This window comes from Pongo pygmaeus, chromosome 1 (genome assembly GCF_028885625.2).
Source record: "Pongo pygmaeus isolate AG05252 chromosome 1, NHGRI_mPonPyg2-v2.0_pri, whole genome shotgun sequence".
Lineage (NCBI taxonomy): Eukaryota > Metazoa > Chordata > Mammalia > Primates > Hominidae > Pongo > Pongo pygmaeus.
This window is the reverse complement of record NC_072373.2, coordinates 182,699,083-182,718,607: the sequence shown is the minus strand read 5'-3', so window position 1 is coordinate 182,718,607 and position 19,525 is coordinate 182,699,083. Positions and strand designations below refer to the sequence as shown.

Genomic DNA, 19,525 nt, shown 5'->3' with positions numbered 1-19,525 from the left:
GAGAAAGGCAAAAAAAAGGGAGACTGCAAGCCTGAGCCCCAGATTCGAGCTGTGTTTAAAGTCCCCGAGCAGCTCCTTCTCCACATTGTTGGGCAGCTCAATCTGGCTGGGGAGAGGGTATCTGGACCTCATTTGGCATGAGGCCTCTCAAGCCACTGGGCTCCTGCTGAAACCACCCTCCCAAAGTCTGCCCGATTCTGTGCATGAAAACCGGGCTCATTCCAACTCCTCTGCTCCACTGCAGGCCTCGGCCCTCACAGCAAAGGCAATTTTCCTGAACGTTCCCTGGCAGGAAGAGGGGAGCTGTCACACAGAAACACTAAGCCATTGGATTCATAATATCTTTTATTAATATATTATGCTACAAAAATATTTTTGGCAAAATAACATTAATAGCATCTTTCTTTGTCTTCTATTATACTCTTAAAGGACTCTTCATGATAATTCACAGAGGTGAGGGGCAGAGGTGATAAGAGAACAACATCATGAATACCTTTCAAATACATGAATCTGAAGCCTGTGTTGCACAGTGAATCAACTTGGGGACAAGCTCTGTGAGGCTCAGGAATGGCGCAGGGGCTCCGGCTTCCTCTGTTCTGGGCTAGAGCCTCCTTTGGCTGAATCAGCCCCTGCCCACCCCAGCCACTGGGGACCCAAGATGTTTGAGAGCCCTTTGTCCCTGGCAGCTCACCGGAAACATCTTAGACTTGGATCCTGTTCAAAGCCCACTTTCCCCACAGCAGGACTGGGATGAAGGGGGCCTTCGAGGCATGCCACTCTGTCACCTTTCCCACCTCCACATGCTTTCAATCCCATGGCAGCCTGTGGGTCCTGGGAAGAAAGCCAAGCACCTCATCTCCATGGAGGCCCAAGATTGTCCATGTCACCCCTGCCCTCCAGCCCTAGAACCGCCCAGGCAGGAAACAAAGTCTTCATTTGACAGATGAGGAAGTGAAGGCTCAGAGAGGGACAGGAACTTGCCCAAGGTCATCCAGCAAAGTGAAGGAGTATCCAGAGTATCTCCGGAAAGGAAGAGCCCAGCTCCTACCTGGAGAAAGGGTGAGGATAGCCGATGCTCCCTGGAAAGAGCCAAGTAGGGGGTCAATCAGTTCTCGTGAACCCTTTCTTTCCTCCCCTGGGGTCAGGGAGTGGGGCAGAGCGGGAAGGAGCTCTGGGCTGGGCTGCGGGCCTGGGTTCCAGTTCACTCCTCCTCCACCTTTCAGAAGTTCCCCCACCCAAGGGCAGCAGGCAAGCCCAGCTGGGTCGTTGAAGGGGGCGCTGTGAGGGGTGGTGGTGGTTGTGGGTAGAGTGGGGAGGCTGGACTTATTCCCGAACCTTACTGGTTTAGACAGCCAGCGGGGTGATTTTTTTTGGCTGCTCAGATGAATTTCTGGAAAAATAACAATGTTCACAGAACCTGATCATTGCAGAGCCAGGAGGGACCCTCAATGTCATCTACACCAGGCCCTTGCCAAGATGTCAACTCTCCTACCACTTCTTCAGCCAGTAGGCACACTGCCCCTGCTCAAACACCTCTCCTGATGGGAAACTTGCCACCCTCGGGGGCTCCGGGCCATCCCCAGACAGCTTTGGCTTGGTGGAAATTATTCCACTGGCGGAACTAAGGTCTGCCTCTGTCCTTCTTTTCTGCCTTCATTCCTTTCTTCCTTCCCTTCTTTCTGCTTCCTTCTCTTCCTCTTTCTCTCTCTACACATCTGTTGAGCACCACCTTTGTGTCAGATGAGGATACAAAAACAAATTTACATGACCCCTGACATTAAGCTGCTCACAGTCCAAGAGAGGAGCAGATACACAACTAGACAGTCACAACACTGGGCAGTGGGTATTGTGATAGATGCTAAGCAAGCACAAAGGAATGAGAGGGGGCTTCCTGGAGGAGGTGCTATCTGTGTTGATCCTCAATGGATGAGCAGTTACAGGGGAGAGAAGGGAGTTTCCAGGGGTAGGGAGCAGCATGTGTGAAACATCCTGTCTATTCTAGAGATGACCGCACATCACGCTGGCCAGGCACAGGGTAAGAGACATAAGAGACGTGGCTGGTCAGCAGGGTTGGGTCATGAAGGGTCTAGAGGACCCTTCATGGGTGAGGCTGAGGACTTTGGTTCTTATCTCACAGTCACTGAAAAACTATCACCAGCCCCAATTCTGCTGTCTGCCACACAGGATGCCATCAAAGCTGCAATTCCCTGGAGAACTTCTCTTGTCCTTCACAGCATTTTCAATAGACTTTCCTTTTGGTAGAAGGACTTTCCCTCCTATTTGGGATCCACTGTGACAATAGCCCTGGGCTGGAGATTAGGCAAGTGGGACAAGGGGCCTGAGCACCTAGGCTTGCCCAGGTCTAGCCGAGGCCAGGAAGTTGTAGATAACACAGTATTTAGCACAAAGAAAATATGCTTAGGGTCTTTCAATGCAAGGACAAATTTGTTCATAGCCAGCACAAGGTTCCATGCTTCCTAGATCCCAGATCTTTGACTCTCAGGGCTGGAGGCGCCCTCAGCAGCCCTTTGCAGCTCCCTGGCAGCCTGATTCTTCTCCCTCCACTGTGGATGACAGGGCTCTCCCTGTCTTCATCTGGCTACTAGTGCATCAGACCCACCACTGGAGGAAGACCTGGAGACATGGCCATTCTGACATGCCCCAGAGAGCCCTTCATCACACAGTCAGCTTTCGTGAGAGGTAGAGGACCCAGGGCCACACTAACATGCTGCCCGACCTTAAGCAGATCACTTCACCTGCTGGGTCTCAGGCCTTTCATCTTTCCTGCCTGCCTCACAGTCAACAGAAAAGTCTAAGAAGTGCACACAAATATCTCAGAGGAACAGGAGCATTTTATGAGGCTAGGCACAAAGAACATTTGTGGAAGAAATGTCAGTAAGTGGTGGATAGATCGTGTCAAAGGTGTGGGTGGCTGCTTATGGAATGGTGGTTCTCTGGCTCAGGATGAGAGACTTCAAGTGCCCCAGCCATGCAGATTCCTGCATATGTGCCTCAAGTCTTTTGGGTCATAAGTCAGCAAGTTGAGTTCATTTCAGACCCTGGCCAGCTGGTGGTCCTCAGGGATCAGCAAACTTTGGCACCAGATGTCTGACCACATTGGCTCTTGCTCTCCTGTAGGTACATGTCTACTCCATCAGTTAGTCCAGCCATCTTTCTTTAAACACTTGAATTAGGGTAAGGAAGAGTTTAGGATCCCCTAATATGCCCAGAGGAGGGATCTGGGAAAGACTAGGGCTGAATCTTCCTGAAGTTAGGGGCCAGGACGACATAACCTAGCATTGTGCTGCTTGTCCCATCTTGATAATGAGTTCCTCTGGGCCAAGGAGAGTGGTTAGATTCAGCTCCACTACAGAGTCTGGCATTGCGTGTACTCAATAATTACACGCTGCATTAATTTACCTTCTTGGCTCAGTGCCTGGCACAGATCTGGGCACATGGTCAGGTGTCTGGACTGTTTACCCAAATGCTTCATCTTTAATTAACCTCAAGCTCCATCTCAATACATCTCATGCCATACTCTGCCCCAAACAGAGAGGAATCTGGCCTGTGTGCTTCTAATTCCTTTACACTTATCTCATCCAAATAGTGCTCTGCACGATCCGTTTGATGTCCAACTTCTGAGCCTGCTTTATAAGTCAGCTAAGCCCCTTCCCGCTCAGAAATAGGAAGTCACATTTTTGCCAAGGATAAACCAACTCCAGCCTGGACTGAGGTCAAGTTCAGTTTAGAGCATGGTGCCCACGGGGCTGGCTGGGCCCTCTAAGGCAGAGCTCCAGTCTCCTGCCAGGTCTCAAGCTCAAACACGTCCATCAGGGCTGAGCTGTAAAGAATTCAGCTGCCTGCCAAGATGCCCGTGGGACTCCTGACCATCCCATGAGCTGCCCAGAACTTGCCATCTCAGAAGGGAGAGAGCTGCCAAGCTGGGCAAGATGGCACTGGGGCCAATTAGCTGCCATCAAGCCTGCCAGGGAAACCCACGAAGCTGTAAAGTTGGGGTGTACTGGGCTGGGAGTCAGCAGGCCCACCCGGCTGTGCAGTCTTGGAGAAGTATCTCCTCTCTGTGGGCCTTATTATTCCTCCTACTGTTACTATTATCCATCAAGTGAAGGGTCCTTTCTGCTGTCAGGTTCCAGAACTCTGTAATTACTGAGGCACCTGCCCCGTGGGGTTTCAGCCTGGGAGTTAGCCCACCTGGGTCCTCTGTCTCCTCAACCACCACCTTGAGGAGCCAAGGGGCTAAAGTCTCTCAGAGTCCCTGTCACCTGCCTCCCCACTTGGCTGCTGTGCCTCCCCAGGTGCCCCACAGCTGTGCCCACCTCTCAGCCTTTGATTTGGCAGGAAAGCTTCTCATGGGCTCCAAGATCTGGCAAGTCAGGATATGCGACACGTGGCACATGCAGTTGCCAGAGCCCTTTGGCCAGAGGGGTCAACATAACCAGCCGGCCAAAAGGTTACTTGGTGGACTGAAAGCTTGTGCTGGCCCCAGTTTGGGTGAGATCTGCCTCCCTTGGAGCTTCCCTGGCAGAGAGAACGCGGCAGAACAGGGAGCAGGAGGCAGGAATTGTTTTGCATCACACTGATCTGGGGCCACATCCTGGCTGGGGGATCTTCAGCAAGTCCCTTCACCTCTTTGGGGGGCTCAGTTTCCTCATCTGTGAAATGGGGATAGTCACATCTCACAGAACTAGCGCAAGGATCAGTGAAGCAAGTGTGCAAAGTGCTTGCCACGCTGCAGGCTTTGGACAAATGGCAGCTCTCATTACTATTAACATCATGTGAGGCCTAAGCCCCTGTCTCTAAAACTGCCCTCCTGTGCCCACTGCAGTCCCTCGGCCCAGCTCAATCCATTTAGCCAGGACTTCAACAGCCTCTCCTTTAACCCAAGCTGGATTCATGACACCAGAACAGAGAGGTCTGGATTTATGTCCTTGCTCTCCCACTTGCCATGTGACCTTGGGCTACCCACCTGGTTCTCTCTGGATCTCAGTTTATTCATCTGTTCTGTGGGGTGGGGACTGCTTTTCTCAGCACCAGTATCCCACCTCCCACCCCATCCCAGCACTTTGGTTGAAAACACTTACCAAGAGCTCTGGAGGGCCAGTTCATAGACACTCAGGGGTTTCAAAATAGCAGCATTCTCTTTCCTAAATTGTCTTCCCAGGCCGCAGGTGCATCCAGCGGAGGGGAGGATGGCCAGCGTTCACACCTCTGGCTCCCAAATCCAGCTTCACAAAGGCTAAGCCTGTCTGCCTGCCCCTCCTGCTGAGGGCCCCACAGTCAGAGAAGCCAAACCCAGACCCAGGAGGCTTCGGTGATCCAAGAGCAAGCCAGTCCAGAGCCACAGTCCACAGGAGGTCACTGATGTCCCGGGTTCCCCTCCCGGGCCAGCACTAGGGCTAGGGGGTTATAACATAGGCCACATAAAAATAGTTTTATCGGTAGAATAAATACATTTTTCTCTTTTAATATGGACATGTATTTTACAAAAGAGCCCCATAGCACTATGGGAAATTAAGATCCTTCTACAAAAAAGAAGATGTAACTTGGGTAGAGTAAAGCTCTAGAGTGTCTAGCCAATCCCATCTGGACTGCCCTCGATGTGTTGGGCACCCCTGGAGGTGGTGGCAGGAGCAGTGGGGTGTGGCCGAAGACCCCTGTGTCATTTCTCTGGCTTCTCCACTTGGGGTGGCCGAGGTCAGGAGGGCCCAAGGGTATGCAGCAGGAAGCAGACAGCGATGGTGGTGGCGACGGCGGGGAGGAGGCCCAGGGTGGGTGCCGAGCTGCTGGCGGGCCCTGGTGGGTCCTGCTGTTGTAGCTGGTCTGAGAGCTGGAAGAGGGGCTTGGCGGTCCCCGAGCTGTGGGTGGGCTGCAGGGGCAGCGGGGGCGGCGAGGCGGTGGTGCTGGAAAGGAGGAAGCACATGGCAGAGTGACCATCGGCAGCCTGGTCCTGGGCAGAAGCCTTGGGGCTCAGATCTGATTTTTTGAGGTCTATTTTGCCTCATACAATGGAGAAGGGAACAAGGAGCTTGAGCAGGCAAACCGGGCAGCCCAGAGCCACACAATCAGCCTGGCTGAGCTCCAGAGTCCACACGGACCCCCTATGCCAGGCTCCAGGGGATGGGCCAGGCCCTGGCAGCCACAGGTTGTCGCCTCTCAGCCACTCAGATGTCACCACTCGAGAGAATGGGTCCTAGGCAGAAAGAATAGTGTTTTGGGGAGATAGATCTGGGGTACCATGGGGTGGTCAGTCATCGAGGTACACAGGTGCCCTGCCTGCTGGCTGCTCTCCCCTTGCAGACCACCAAAACACGCAGAAAACAAGACAAGCAACCCCACCGCGTTCCCTGCCATCATCATAACTACCGCCTGTTGAGCATCCATCATGAGCTCAGCACTTTACAAGCAATATTTCTGGTCCTCATAACAAGCCTTCAAAATGGGTCTCATTGCTCCCTTTCCATGAGTGAGAAAACTGAGGCTCAGAGAGGCTGTGTGGTGGCTGGGGAGGCTACCTGGTGGTCAGGTCCCAGAGGAAAGTGGGAGTGGGACGCCATGAGGCAGGAGCCCTGGGCCTGCCTTACTTTGCACAGCTGCAGGATATGTTTAGTGAGAGTTGCAGTCCTTCACAAATTTACAAAAACAGAACCTAGTTTCGGAAATAACAGGTGAGATTCTTGGCTCAAGAAAGCCCACGTGACAGAGAGAGATGGAAGGAGAGTCAGGGCAGGAGCCAACTGGAGGCTGACCTGAGCCCAGCACACGGTGGCCTTGGGAAGCTGGAGGCGGGGGCAGGGGGTACTCAGGGCCAGGTTACTGGCTCAGGTCCAGGAAAGAGACACATAGGAAATGGACAGGCAGAGAGAGACAGAGGCTAACACAGGGACTGAGGAGGGAGTGCACAACTACAGAGGCCTAGCAGAGAGGTCAGCAGTCTGACAGGAGACCTGCGGACGAGAGGGACAGGCTCTGGGATAGAGAAACAGGCTGGGCCCAGAAGCAATGGCCATGCCTATCCTCGAGGAACCCTGAGCAGGCAGGAGGCAGACAGAGATGCAGATGCAGACAGAGGAACCCACAAGCCCCGTCACCCAGAGGGGAGCACCGGGGGGCAGCAGGTAGATGAAGGGAAGGCCATGAGGGCCTCCCGGAAGCAGGGAGGCCACAGTCAGCCTGAAAGGCAGAGTGAATTTAGTTCGAGCATGGGGAGGGCACTCCTGGACGGTGAGAAAAGAACGTACAGAGCCCTGCCCCTGCACCAGGCTCTGTGTGAAGCACTGGCCACTCCTTAACCTTTGGACCTCACAACAACACTGGGAGGCAGGGATGACTGTTGTCCCCATTGTACTTAGGAAGAAACTGAGGCACAAAGGGGTTACGTGGCTTTCCTCCAGGATACAAAGCAGGGCCAGGATCTGAACTGGGCACACAGTAGGTGCTCACTAGCAGATGGGTGGGCAAGAAGCTTGCCCTTCCCTTTGGGCTGGCCAGCCTAGAAGGTAGGCTGTAGAAACAGGGCAGGGCAGGCTTCATGGGGTCTGCAGCATGTGTGCCTTCCTGCCACGCGTCCCATTGCTTGCCCCCCCTGGACAGGCTGCCCTGGGTAACTCCGGGCTGCATTTCCTCGGGCTGGGCCGTGAGGTCCTAACAGCTGGCCATAATCACATTGGTGAGAGCCTGTAATCATCACCACCAGAACTCAATCCAGGCCACCGTCCTGGCCAGACGCCTCTCACACAGCCCTGGCTCAGCCTCAGCTAGGCCGGGTGGGCAGGGGAGGGAACCCAGGGCCACCAAGCACATCCCGAATCCACATGGGCTCTTGGCTTGGGAGCAGGTGTCCAAACGGCCTCTGGCACTCTGTCCTGGCTTGATGTATGTCATTAAAGAGAGGGGTCCTCACTCACTGCCCCATCCCTCTCTCCCTCTACTCTCTTCTGGTGATGCTCTGGCCTTCAGAACCCCCCGCAGTTGCATAAGGTTCCTTTCAACCTGGTGTGATAGGTGCCATGATCTTCTGTCTTTAGAGAGACTCCAAGGAACTATCAGGAGGGGAGGGAACAAACTCTTGTTCCACCCAGAGGATGCAGGGATGGCGTTTCTGAGTAGAATGTGTGTGTGTGGAACGAGGGGGAGGGCCAGGTGGCTTCCAATGTCCCTTACACACCCGCAGAATCGAGCACGTTGTGTCTCCCACCCCGTGCCAGCCTGATCTGGCCTGACTGCCCTCCCCTTTCATGATTCTCTCAACACATACCACCCTCTCCATCACACCTACAGTCTTGCTGCCATTTTCCTTTGAAGCCTCACCTTTGAAGGCCAGACTCAATGCCCTTCCCCTGGAGGCCTTCTTTGATCTGCCTTCCATCCCTCAATGCCACTTGGGGCAGTTAAGGCTTCCCCCAAACCTTGTACATTTCTCATTGACCTCTCTGTGTTGTAGGTCTCCATTTATTATACGTAGTTTGCATGGGTTTCTATATGTAACGTGCTTTGAACAGTGCCTGGCACACAAGAAGTGCTAGAGGAGGTTGGCTATTTTTAGCATCATTATTAATATTTTTGTGTCTATGTCTCTCCTAATAACACCTTCCATTTATAGAGCACTTACAGTGTGCTGGCAGACATTGCTTGGTGCTATACATGTGTTATGTTATTATTATTCCCCTTTCTAAGGTGTGGAAACTGAGCTTGAAGGACTTCAGATTTCTTGCAAGAGACAGTGTCTCCCCAGCCTGAGACAGGCCAAGGAGCTGTCCCTGACTGAACAGATGAGCAAACCCCTGATGGAGAGCCCATGAGCGAAGCGTGGGTGCTTCCGGCTGAGATCTCTCAAACCCACAGACGGAGGCTTGCCAGGCAGGGACACTGAGGCCTCATCTGGCCTCAGCCCCTGGAGGGGATTAGTGCCTGTGCCGGGCAGGGATCATTACCTCAGCCCCTTTCCTCCCTTTCTTTTCTAATGAAAACAAAAACAAAAATAAAAAAAAGAAACCCACATACAAAACACAAGAAGTCCATAAAAATGTCCTCCTAGCTGCTGCCCCATCTTTTCAGCCTGAGGAACTGTTGGTTTGGTGGGCTGGCTTCAGGACAGCAGGCTGGTGTGCCCCTTGAGGTGCCTGGAGCTGGGGCCCCCACCGTCAGAAGTCGAGACCAAGTAGGAGTTATGAATACTATGTCTCACAAGGCGCCTAAAGGCATTTTCTTTCACACTTTGAAAACCAAAGATGAAAACTCCCGCTTGGAGCCTGAGCAGGCTTTTTATTGCTTGGAAGGAGTCCCAGAGAAATGGGGCAGGACTGGTGGGGGGGGTGGGTGGAGGACAAGCCCCTCCAAATGCCCCCAGCCCACCTCCTGAGCCTGACTCTGCTCACGAAGCTCAGTCCCCCAGTCCAGATCCCCACCCCTTCCTAGGCTCACAATGGGGGAAACTGTCTCATGGCAAAGTGGCCTCAAAGCCAAACCAAACACTGCAAGTGTTCCCAGGCTCCCCAGATGGCTGGCACCAAGAGGCCACGTCGGCTCTGAGTCAACAGGGACCCCAAATTGGGGAAGAGGCCCTCTGCTTGGGCAGAAGGCAGAAACCTGGCTCTAGCCTGTAGTGCGTTCCTGGCTTGCTGTGTGACCTTGGGCAAGTGCTATCCTCTAGACCTCGGTTTCCCCATCAACACAATGAACAGGAACTGACCCATGGACTCTACAATGTTTCCTAGCAGCAGAAGCCAGAGCGAGACCTTAGGTAGGAGCCCAAGGCAGAAATCACAAGCCCAAGGCAGAAAGCAAGGCTGTGTGTGTCTGAGACACTGTCAGTTGTCTGACCATGAGGCACCTCCAAGGGGCTCCCTGGAGCAGGGGTGGATCTTGGCACTAGAGGGTCTCTGAGAGCCATCCCAGTCTAGGTTCCGGGCATCCCGGGCCTTCTTGCCAGTACAAGGGGCTGGTGGGCTGTGTCCTGACTGACCTCCTTAGAGAGCTTCAAGGAGACACAGAGAAGACCGGATTTGGGGCACACAGGGCCTGGGTCACAGGCCCTCTGCCTGGGGATAGAGATCTCACTGTGATCACTTAGCGGAGACCCTGTTGTGATTCCAGTCTGGGCCTCAGCCTCCCTGGGCCAAGCAGGTCGGATGAGAGATCCAAAGCAACTGGTTTGCCTGCAGCTCTGGATATCTAGGACTTTGGGATATCTAGGGCTCCTCCCACCTCCACACCTTTGTCCACATGATCTTCTGTGCTGGGAATGCCTTCACGCTTTGCTCAGCCTCACTGGGCCATGACTGATCAATTCCATCTTGGGCACAGGGCAGACAGGCTTGTTTTCTAATAGCTTCATAGCAAACCGTAGCTGGAAGGGCCTGTCTGTCCCTCAGATGGGAAACTGGGCCCAGAGAGGAAACGGGACTTACCAAGATCACTCAGGAGAGCTGAGGCAGGGTCTCTGGACTGTGGCTCCGGGGCTCTTCAGTGGCACCACACTGGGAGCCATCTGTCCCTGGCCATGACACGAGACTTTTCCTCTTCCTGTCCCTCACTAGCACTAAATGCAGTATGTGCCCAACATGTTCCTGTTAAACTGGGGGAAGTTCACAGCACCCACTCAATGCCTCATTTAAGGGTTCAGGCCGAAGGCCCCTTCTGCTAGGGTAGGGGGCTGTTCATCTCAGACCAGAGACTCTGAAAGTCACAGGGGTCAGTACGAACTGCAACTGTTACCGAGTGTTACTGGTGGTCTGATGCCAGCTTAAAGCTTACGAGCATCATCTCACATAATCTCTAAGCCTCAAAGCAAGTAAAAGGGGGGACTGGATTTGAACCCCATTCTGCCTGAATTTGTCTGTTTTTATTCATTGGATGATCCTGCTTCTCATTCTTGTGGGGGCATCTTCTACCTCTAATCTGATGGGGTCATCTTCTGCCTCTAATCTGGTGGGATCCTGTCCTCACCTGGAGACTCTGCCCATCTCGAACCATCCCAGAAGGAGGCCTGGTTGTGCTATGGGGAACTGGAGCTGGAGAATCTGGGGGCAGGAGGGAGACACTGCGTCTCTTCCCCTCTTTGAGAGCTCTAACCATCTGCTCAAACTTCAGGGGAAGCTGAGACCCAGAGGGCAATGACCCTGAGGCACATGTGTCCTGCACCCCCTTCTCCTGCATGGTGGAACCCACCAAGGCTCTGCATCTGTCTTGTCACCCACCTCTGTGCTCTGCTTTGGGCCCTGCCTGGCACTGGGAAGGTAGTCTCTTCCCTACACCTGGCCAGCATGACTTGCCCAAGGACTTCCAATCTAGATGGCCCAGACATTCTGCTCCTTATTTATGAAACTCCCTTTCCTCTCCCATGTCAGCTGTGGACTTGGAGAATAAGAGCTGGCATGACCTCCAAAGACCCATCAAGGCCCTAACTGCACAAAAGGAGAAACTGAAGGAGTGCTACAGGTCCCACACTGCACAGAAATGACCTCTACCCTGTTTTAGAGCACCCTGGTCACAGCCCTGCCCTTCCCCCAAGCCTGGCTCTCAGAGGTGGGGGTTCCCCAAGAATATTCTGCCACTGTACAGCCATCTGTGGACACACGCTTTGTCTGCCCTTTCCATGGGTCCCCATAAATCATCCTGCCATGGGCTACTGCTTCTCTAAACTTCCTTCAGTGTGTGTTTACATCTCGGGTAATGATGGGCAAAGGGGAGGCCAGCCTGTTCCAGGTGGCATCCGGGACAGGCGCTCCAGGCTCGTCCCTGGCTCACTCCCTCCTTCTCACACTCACTCCCAGCCCAACCCAGATCTGATCCTCACGGCCTCCCGGCCTGGAGCACGAGTGAGGACTCGCAGTCTGTGCTACTGTGTCAGGACAGGGGCACCCACCGGCACTGCGTAGAGGAAGGGAGGGCTTAGCTGGGCTGGGGAGAGGGGGAAGGGCAACCACATGGTGCTGGGTGATGACAGTGACCCTTAGAGTCAGGCAGGTCTGCCTGACTCTCTGCCTGGCCTTAGGCAAGTTACCTAACCTGCTGAGTCTGTTTCCTCTGGTATAAAATAGGTCTACCTTCCACAATTCTTGACAGAAAAAGGGACAGAATGGAGGCAGGTATCTGGCACAGCAGGGGAAGTTTGACAAATATCCACTGGCACCCCACTCCAAGCAGAGAGAGGAGCAGGATGAAGGTGTGGAGGTGGGACGGGACACCTCGGGTGGCACACAGCCTGGTGAGGACAGGGGCAGCAGACCCCGAGGAAGCAGGGTGATGGCTGAGGCGGAAAGAAGGTGAAGGCCCTGCATCTGGGCTGAGCAGCAGTGTGGGGGGCACTGTAGGACCCCAGGCCGAGGAGCAGCCATGCAGGAGGGCACTCGGGGCCAGGATGACAGGTACAAGATGAGCTGGGAGAAGTGATGGGGAGGAGGGGATGGCTCCAATGGGGTTTCGGAGAAGAAAAATGAGAAATGGGAGTAAAAGCTTCCCCAAAAATGGTTTTGTTAGAAGGACTATCAATGGGCCCCAGGTCACCCCCAGAGAGCTCTTATCTGCTTCTCTTAGAAAACTGGAAACCTGGGGACTGCAGGAGGGTGGAGTGAGTCCCCCTGGGAGCAACGGAGGCTGTGCCCTGCACCTGGGCCTCTCAGGGAGCTCAGGGCCTGCTCCCCTAGAAGCGGCAAGAAATTTCAACAAACAGCCTGCCAGGCAGTGGTGGAAACTTTCTTCTCCAACCCAACCAGATGGAATAAAGTTAGCCAACTGCAATTTACCTGTGGGGATAGAGAAGGGGCTCCCTTCTTGCCAAAGAAAAGCTGTTTTCTTCTCCTGAAATCAGGCTCTGTGTTTTGGAGTTATGTGTTGTGAGAAGGAAGCCGTTTGGAGTCATTTGCTGAAATTTACCTTTCAGACATGGTTAGGGGCTGGAGCTCCATTGCTGGAGCTGACAGCCCAGCTTCCCGTCACCCTTTGGGCTGGCCCCACCACCGGCCAGGTCTCCTGATCACCCTGGTGTGTTGATCAGGGCTCTGAGTGACCAGCCTAATTGGAATTTTTAACGGGCTGCCAGCTCCTTCACTTGCCTCAAGCCTCCTTGGCAGACTGCAAACCCTCCCTGCCACTGACGAAAGTGGCTCTCAGTAACTCTATGCCCTCACTCCTGATTAGAGGGGGGAGGCCCATGCTGGGCACATGACCCAAATGTGTCATAGCCAATATAGCCACAGTAATGCCTCTGCCTTAGGCAGGCAGGGTGATATGGTTAGGCTGTGTCTAAACCCAAATCTCATCTTGAATTGTAACTGCCATAATTCCCATGTGTTGTGGGAGGGACCTGGTGGGAGATAATGGAATCATGGGGGCGGTTTCCCTCATATTATTCTTGTGGTAGTGAATAAGTCTCATGAGATCTGAAGGTTTTATAACCCCTTTCGCTTGGTTCTCATTCTCTCTCTTTGCCTGCTGCCATGTAAGATGTGGCTTTGCTCCTCCTTGCCTTCTGCCATGATTATGAGTCTTCCTCAGCCATGTGGAACTGTGAGTCAATGAAACCTCTTTTCTTCATAAATTACCCAGTCTCGGGTATGTCTTTATTAGCAGTGTGAGAACAGACTAATACACAGGGCCAGGTTCTGCAGAAGTACACTTCTCAGTAACCCAAGGTTCTCTGAAACCAATGCCCAAAGGATCAATGGGCTTGACTCTTATTTGCTGGAAGTCTTTTAAAGACAGTGTGTACCCCACAGTTTATGATAATGGGCTGGACCATGTCAACATTTTGTCATTGGCTCTGAGACCTGGCTATAGGAGATTCATGAAGTGCAAAGTGCAAGAGGCAGCCCTTGATTCCTTGTGGGGACCCTGGTCAAACCCTCTCCGACTTGGGCCTTGGTTCACCATCTATAATGCAGAGCGTAGTCAGGGTTTCCCACAGCTGCTCAGAAGTATCTCCAGGTGTACACGCAAAATACAGATTCCCAGGCCTTTGTCCTCCACATTCTGATACATGAGGTCTGCTGTGGGGCCTGAGAATCTGTTTATTTAACAAGTAGCCAAGGTGATTCTCTCTAGGGTTTTGGGGGAAAATCCTGGATGGTGATCTCTAGGGTCCAGATGGAGAGTCTGAGGCTCCCTCTGATAGAGACTCTGAGATGGAGACTCTATGACTGCTGAGCATGGCATATTCAGGGCTGGGCCACTGCAGTGGGTAGGACTCTACCCCATCACTGACAGTCCCTCCCTGGGACATTCCCTGTGCTCTAGCAACACTGTTCACTAAATATGGAGATTCCTGCCAAAAAGTGGAATCTAGGGAAACTCCTGTGTACTGAGATTGCAGGCACAGGTTGGAAGACAGCATCCTGGTCACAGCAGGACTTTGGTGACAGACAAGCTGAGGTGGGTGGTAGAGGTGGCAGGAGGGACATATAAGAAGAGGACAGAAGGGTCTCCGTACATTAGGATGATTTCTTGTATCTGCCCATTTTCAACAAGGTATATCACAAATCCCCCATCCGCTCCCAAGATGGAGCCCACAGCTTCAATGGCATTGATCACCATCTGTCCCATCTCTCTCTTAGAGCATGGTCTCCTTTGCAGCCTCCCTGCCAGGGTGTCGGCTACTCACACCTTCTAGGCACAGGGAGCTCATGCCTTTTGGCTTAGCCAACTTGTTCCATTTTCTCCTAGTTTCACCTCCAGTCCATGGGACAAATGGTGCCCTGTTTGTACAGGTGTGTCCCAGGAAAGCTGAGTGCAAAGCAGATTTGTGCACTGTGCCTGAAGAAAGCTTCTATTTCCTCACCTTTAAGATGCAGAGAACTGTACTTGTTGTTGAATTGCTTTTGTTTTGAGAATAAAACTAAAAAATCAGATGTGAACGTGCTGTATAAAGCCACCTGCCACACTTCCTTAGAGCAGGGCTGGCCTGACGACAGTGTGCTCAGCTGTGGGGGGTTCAGGGTATACTACCCCGGGTGCAGATGCCCAGCTCCTGGGCAGACCTGCCCTCCCTGGCTCACCTGTCCTCGATGCGGACCCAGAGGTCATTGAACTGCCGTGGCCGCTGATGTGTGCTCTGCCTCTTGTGCCACTTCCTCTGCCGGCCAAACTCCTCCAGCTGGCTGAGGCTGTCGGGGAGCAGGAGGTGTGGCGACAGGGCTGGATCCTCATCCTCAGGTGGGGCGGTGGGGGTCACGGAGGGTGCTTCGGGGACAGCGGCAGCTGGGGTCACTGGGGCCGGGCTCGTCGAGGTCCCCTCAGGAGAGGGCGCTGGGCTCTGGGGGGCAGGGCTGGAAAGAGGTAATGACACATGGGGCAAATGTGTTGGAGAATGTCATCCATGTGTGGCGGGGAATACAATCCAATTCATTGGGAGTTTGTCATGGCAGGAGAAAGTGCCAGGGTGCCCCTGCTGGGCCCGATGACAGCAACCCAAGAAACCTTGTCTGGTGCTGAGAGCCAGTGCTTTGAGTCATGCTTTCATTTGTTTAGTCGACGGATATTTACTGAGCACCAACCCTGTCCCAGGCACTTTTTTAGGAGGTAGGTATCAGCATGATGGAAACAGACAATGCCTCTGATCTCTGAGAGTTTACATTCCAAAGCAGAAGACAGAGAGTAAAACAGAGGATGTCAGACACTGCCAACTGCCGAGGAGCAAATGAAACAGAGACAGGTGTGAGAGTGGGGGTGAAGGGTGCTGCTCAGGGAAGGTGGTCTGGTCACCAGCAGGTGATATTTGAGCCCAGGCTAGGATGAGGTGAGGGAGCGAGCCCTGGGTAGGTCTCTGGGGCGTATCTGAGCTTGGTCAGCGTCTCATTTATTCAACAACTCTGGCTGAGACTTTAGGTGAGTTTAACCTCACTGTGCTCAGTCTCCTACTCTGTGAAATGGGGGTGTTGCAGCCTGTATCTCACAGGGTACTTCATCAGGATTATGAAGGTGAACACCGGCAAAGCACCGAGAACAGTGTCTGGCAAATAGTAAGCAGCCAAAACATTTAAGTAATATTATTAGCATTGTGCATTCATCCAACCTTCCATTCATACATTCAATACACATTTCCTGTGCATCTTTTCAGTGGAGCAAGGACAGTGTTAAGCAGTCAGAGTTTGAGCTGGAGGTAGACTGATGTGGGTCCACAGCCCAGCTCCACAACTTGCAGGCTGTGTGATGAAGGGCAAGTTATTTAATCATCTCAAGCAGCAATGAGCTATAGCACAAGAATAATACTACTACGTACTTCACGGGGTTGTCATGAGGATGAATGAGATGAGGTCTTAACACAGTGCCTGGCACATAAGCCTCTCTTGGATGTTGGCCGACAAGCAAATAGACCTGGCTGTCAGGCAGGTGCTAAAGTGTCATTTGTCACATTGTGGAATTCATGTGTATACAGGGGCATACACGTGCACCGCTTAGCCCAAGGGCACCCTCTGTTTTTCTCCCTTTTATTCTTTCCTCTCCATGGCCACAATAGAATTTGTTTTAGGGACGTGTGATCCTGGGAGAAGGTTGGGAATGGTTTCAGGAATTGTGGCTGAGTGGGCAGCTTGCATGGTTAGGCAGTACCCAAGACAGCAGGCAGGCCGTCTTCCCAGCCCACTCTCACACGGCACGATGGGTGAGGAGCCTCTCTCTTGGAAGGCAAGAAGGCCATCAGCTCAGCCTCTCCTCCCCTACCCCCATGGTAACCCCAGATTCTCAGGATTCAGGCTGCCTGGCGATGCCGCAGCTGCTGGGGAGATAATTCAAAACAGTCAGACAAAAAGCTAGATCCAGGAAGCACCTGTGGCCGATGATGGCTTTTATTGTTGGAGCCTCCTCAGCGTCCCCGCCCCCCTCCACCCTGCCAGCTCCCTTGCTCCCCCGTGCAGGAGGCTAAGGCTGAGAGTCCTTTGAGCAGAGCCCATGGGGGAGCTGTGGAGGGCCCCCTCCCCTAATGCCTGGGCTCTGAGATGAATAGGAGGCTTGCTAGCCTCACTGGCCTGCCTGCCTCCCCTGCCCTGGCCAGAACAGACACAATGAGCTTCAAGGGGAAGGTCCTTGGGGCTGCTGGGGTGAGGGCTGGGGTGAGGGGAGAGGAGGGAAACTTGAAGAAGGCTTTGTCCCTGAGGCTACCTTGGAATCCCCACCCCTCAAACACATGCTTGCCCCTGGCCCCCAGTACAAACTAATGTGTGCTGCGCTCAAACGGTTCAGGCAGGAAGAGCAGCCTTGTCAGTTTGACTCTGATGATAAGTGGTGGGAGACTGGGATGAAGTACCAATGTGAGGGTTTATCGAGACCTCAGCTCACCCTCAGAGCTGGTACACGGAGTAATAGGAGTTCAGGGAAGCCCTGGAGCCAGACTGCCACTTACACCGCTGTGTGTCCTTCTGCAAGTGACTGCACCTCTCTGGGCCTCATGTTCCTCAAGGATAAGGTGGGGAAACTCATAGCTTTGACCAGACAGGGCTGTTATGCAGATTAAATGAGTTAAAAGGTCTTAGAGCCTGGTACGGAGTGAGCAGTTAATAAATACTGGCTATGAGGATCCAAGCTTCTTTCAAACTCCGGGCCTTTATGCTGGAGCACGAGCTGCATGGAACCCTGGAGTCTGAAGATCCTGCCACTGACCTCTGGGGCTCCCCGGGACTCAGAGCCTGGCTCTCGCTGACACCTCTCATGCCTGGCCTGGTGCTGGTGCTGTGGAACCACAGATGGACTGAGCTGGTTCCTACCCTCGGGCAGCTCCCAGACTGTGGGGGTGGGGGTTGGAAGACCTGGCAGGAATAGCGGATGGCCACTAGTGGCTATTTGAGCAGGTTGGGTATGCCCTGGCAGGAAAGTTAGGGGTGAGGGGCATAGCCAGAGACAGCAACGGAGAAGGTGAGAACCAGGAGTGGGTGTGGCAGCAGGGCTGCCACAGAGTGGGGCTGTGACCCAGGAAAGAGACCAGGGCCCTGCCCATCCTCCCAGGACCATCTCGATTCAGAGCCAGGGCAGCCACACAGTCTTCCAAGCAGCACCCAGGAGTTCTACTGAGTCCCTCTACCCCCGACCCAACCCACCATCTGTAAATCATAAGCACCTCTCCAGTCCTAACGCTGCTCTCACTCCCACCCATGCTCTGGCCCTGCTGTCACCTACAGCCAAGATGGCTCACCAGCTCCTTCCCAATCTCCTGCCTCCAGCCCAGCCTTTCCATTCTTGCTTCCTGGTAGAGACCCGCCCCTGCCTCACCAGAAGCTTCTTCACAGCTCTCCTGAAAGCCTGGGTAGGAAGGCAGGGTCAGTGAGGGCCAAGGCACACCCAGATGTGGCTTACCTGTGTATGGCCTGCCCGGCAGGTGTGTGGTCCACCTCCAGCCCTGCCTGCCGCAGGATGTCGATGACTGTGTTGTTCCCCAGAAAGTGACCTGGAACACAAGTGACAAAAGGGGCTCAGCCACATGCCAGGCCACCGGCCACAGGGGACTGCCCCAGGCCATCCCCTAAGTTTGTATCTGGGCCAGTGACCTACACCAAAGTCAATGCTCCAGATTCCCTGAGAGGCAGTATGGCATAGAAGGTAAGACATGGTCCTGGTGCCACCCTGCCTGGGTTCAAGTCCTGGCTCTGCCACTCATTAACTGTATCTGCCCATGCCTCAGTTTCCTCATCTGCAAAGTGAGAATGGTTATAATGGCAACATCCAGGGTTGCTGTGAGGATTATAAGAAACAGCTACCTGCACATAGTAAGGGCTCTCTGTGCTTCCCTGGTGCATCTCTGTGCCTCATACCATGAAGCTGACCCCAGCCCCCAACCGTCCAGGCTGGGACAGCCTCCAGCAGTCACTCAAAGCCCAGCTCCAATGAACCCTCAAGCCCTAGCAGGGCTATGGCTCATGTTGGTAAGTTCTACCAGCAACTCAGGTCTCCCTCCTTTAGCATGGGAGTGGGGTTCTGTGTGTTCATGTGGGCCTCCTCACTCAGCTCCCAGAGAGCAGAGATGGCATCTCCACTGCCCTGCACAGGCTCAGCACCTACCGGCTGGATTCACAGACTCATCCGCCCAGTATCTGTGGAGAACACACTATGGGCCAGGTCCTGGGACTCACTGAGGTGTAAGATCCCGGCGGGGGTAACCAAAAAACCCTGACTGATTGCAGGGCCCGGCAGACAGTGACGGTGACCTACAGGAGGCACAAACACAGAACTGAACCCTCCAGAGGTGTGTGTGGGGAGAGGGGCTGGCCTCCATCTCAGTCCCCTACTCACTATTCATTCATTCAGCAAACATTCATGACAACCTTGCTCTGTGGTCAGTTCTGCGCTAGGCACAATGAATACAGAAATGGGCAATTTAGTTGAAAGCCCCGGATGGGAGTGGAAATCGTCTTCCTGTGTTGGAATGCAGGCTTGATGTCTGAGTACTCAAGGGAGCCTCTCCTGGGCTCTAGTTGTGAAGAACCCTCAGGAGGCCCAGTGGCTGTGGACACAGGAGGTGCTGGGAGTCAGCACTCTGGGATGTCCCTCTGCCTCGGGGGCCTCAGTCTCCCCCACCTGCTCA

The 19,525-nt window shown here is 53.6% G+C and overlaps 1 protein-coding gene across 3 annotated transcripts in view; it reads right to left on the bottom strand.

Moving 5' to 3' along the window:
* Nucleotides 1-327: 327 nt before the first annotated feature.
* TRABD2B (TraB domain containing 2B) overlaps nt 328-19,525 on the bottom strand; it is a 236,931-nt gene continuing 217,733 nt past the window's right edge. Inside the window, exons 5-8 of one of the 3 annotated variants that reach the window (XR_010124701.1) lie at nt 18,301-18,391; nt 15,012-15,281; nt 5,103-5,921; nt 961-1,079 (exon numbers count right to left, since the gene is read on the bottom strand). Coding sequence is in view for 2 of the 3 variants with exons in the window: in XM_063656513.1 (XP_063512583.1) it covers nt 5,717-5,921; nt 15,012-15,281; nt 18,301-18,391 (566 nt within the window). In the remaining variant the exon portion in view is untranslated. Of the gene's footprint in view, nt 5,922-15,011; nt 15,282-18,300; nt 18,392-19,525 lie in introns of all 3 variants that reach the window. The other 2 variants (XM_063656513.1, XM_063656520.1) reach the window with 2 other exon arrangements.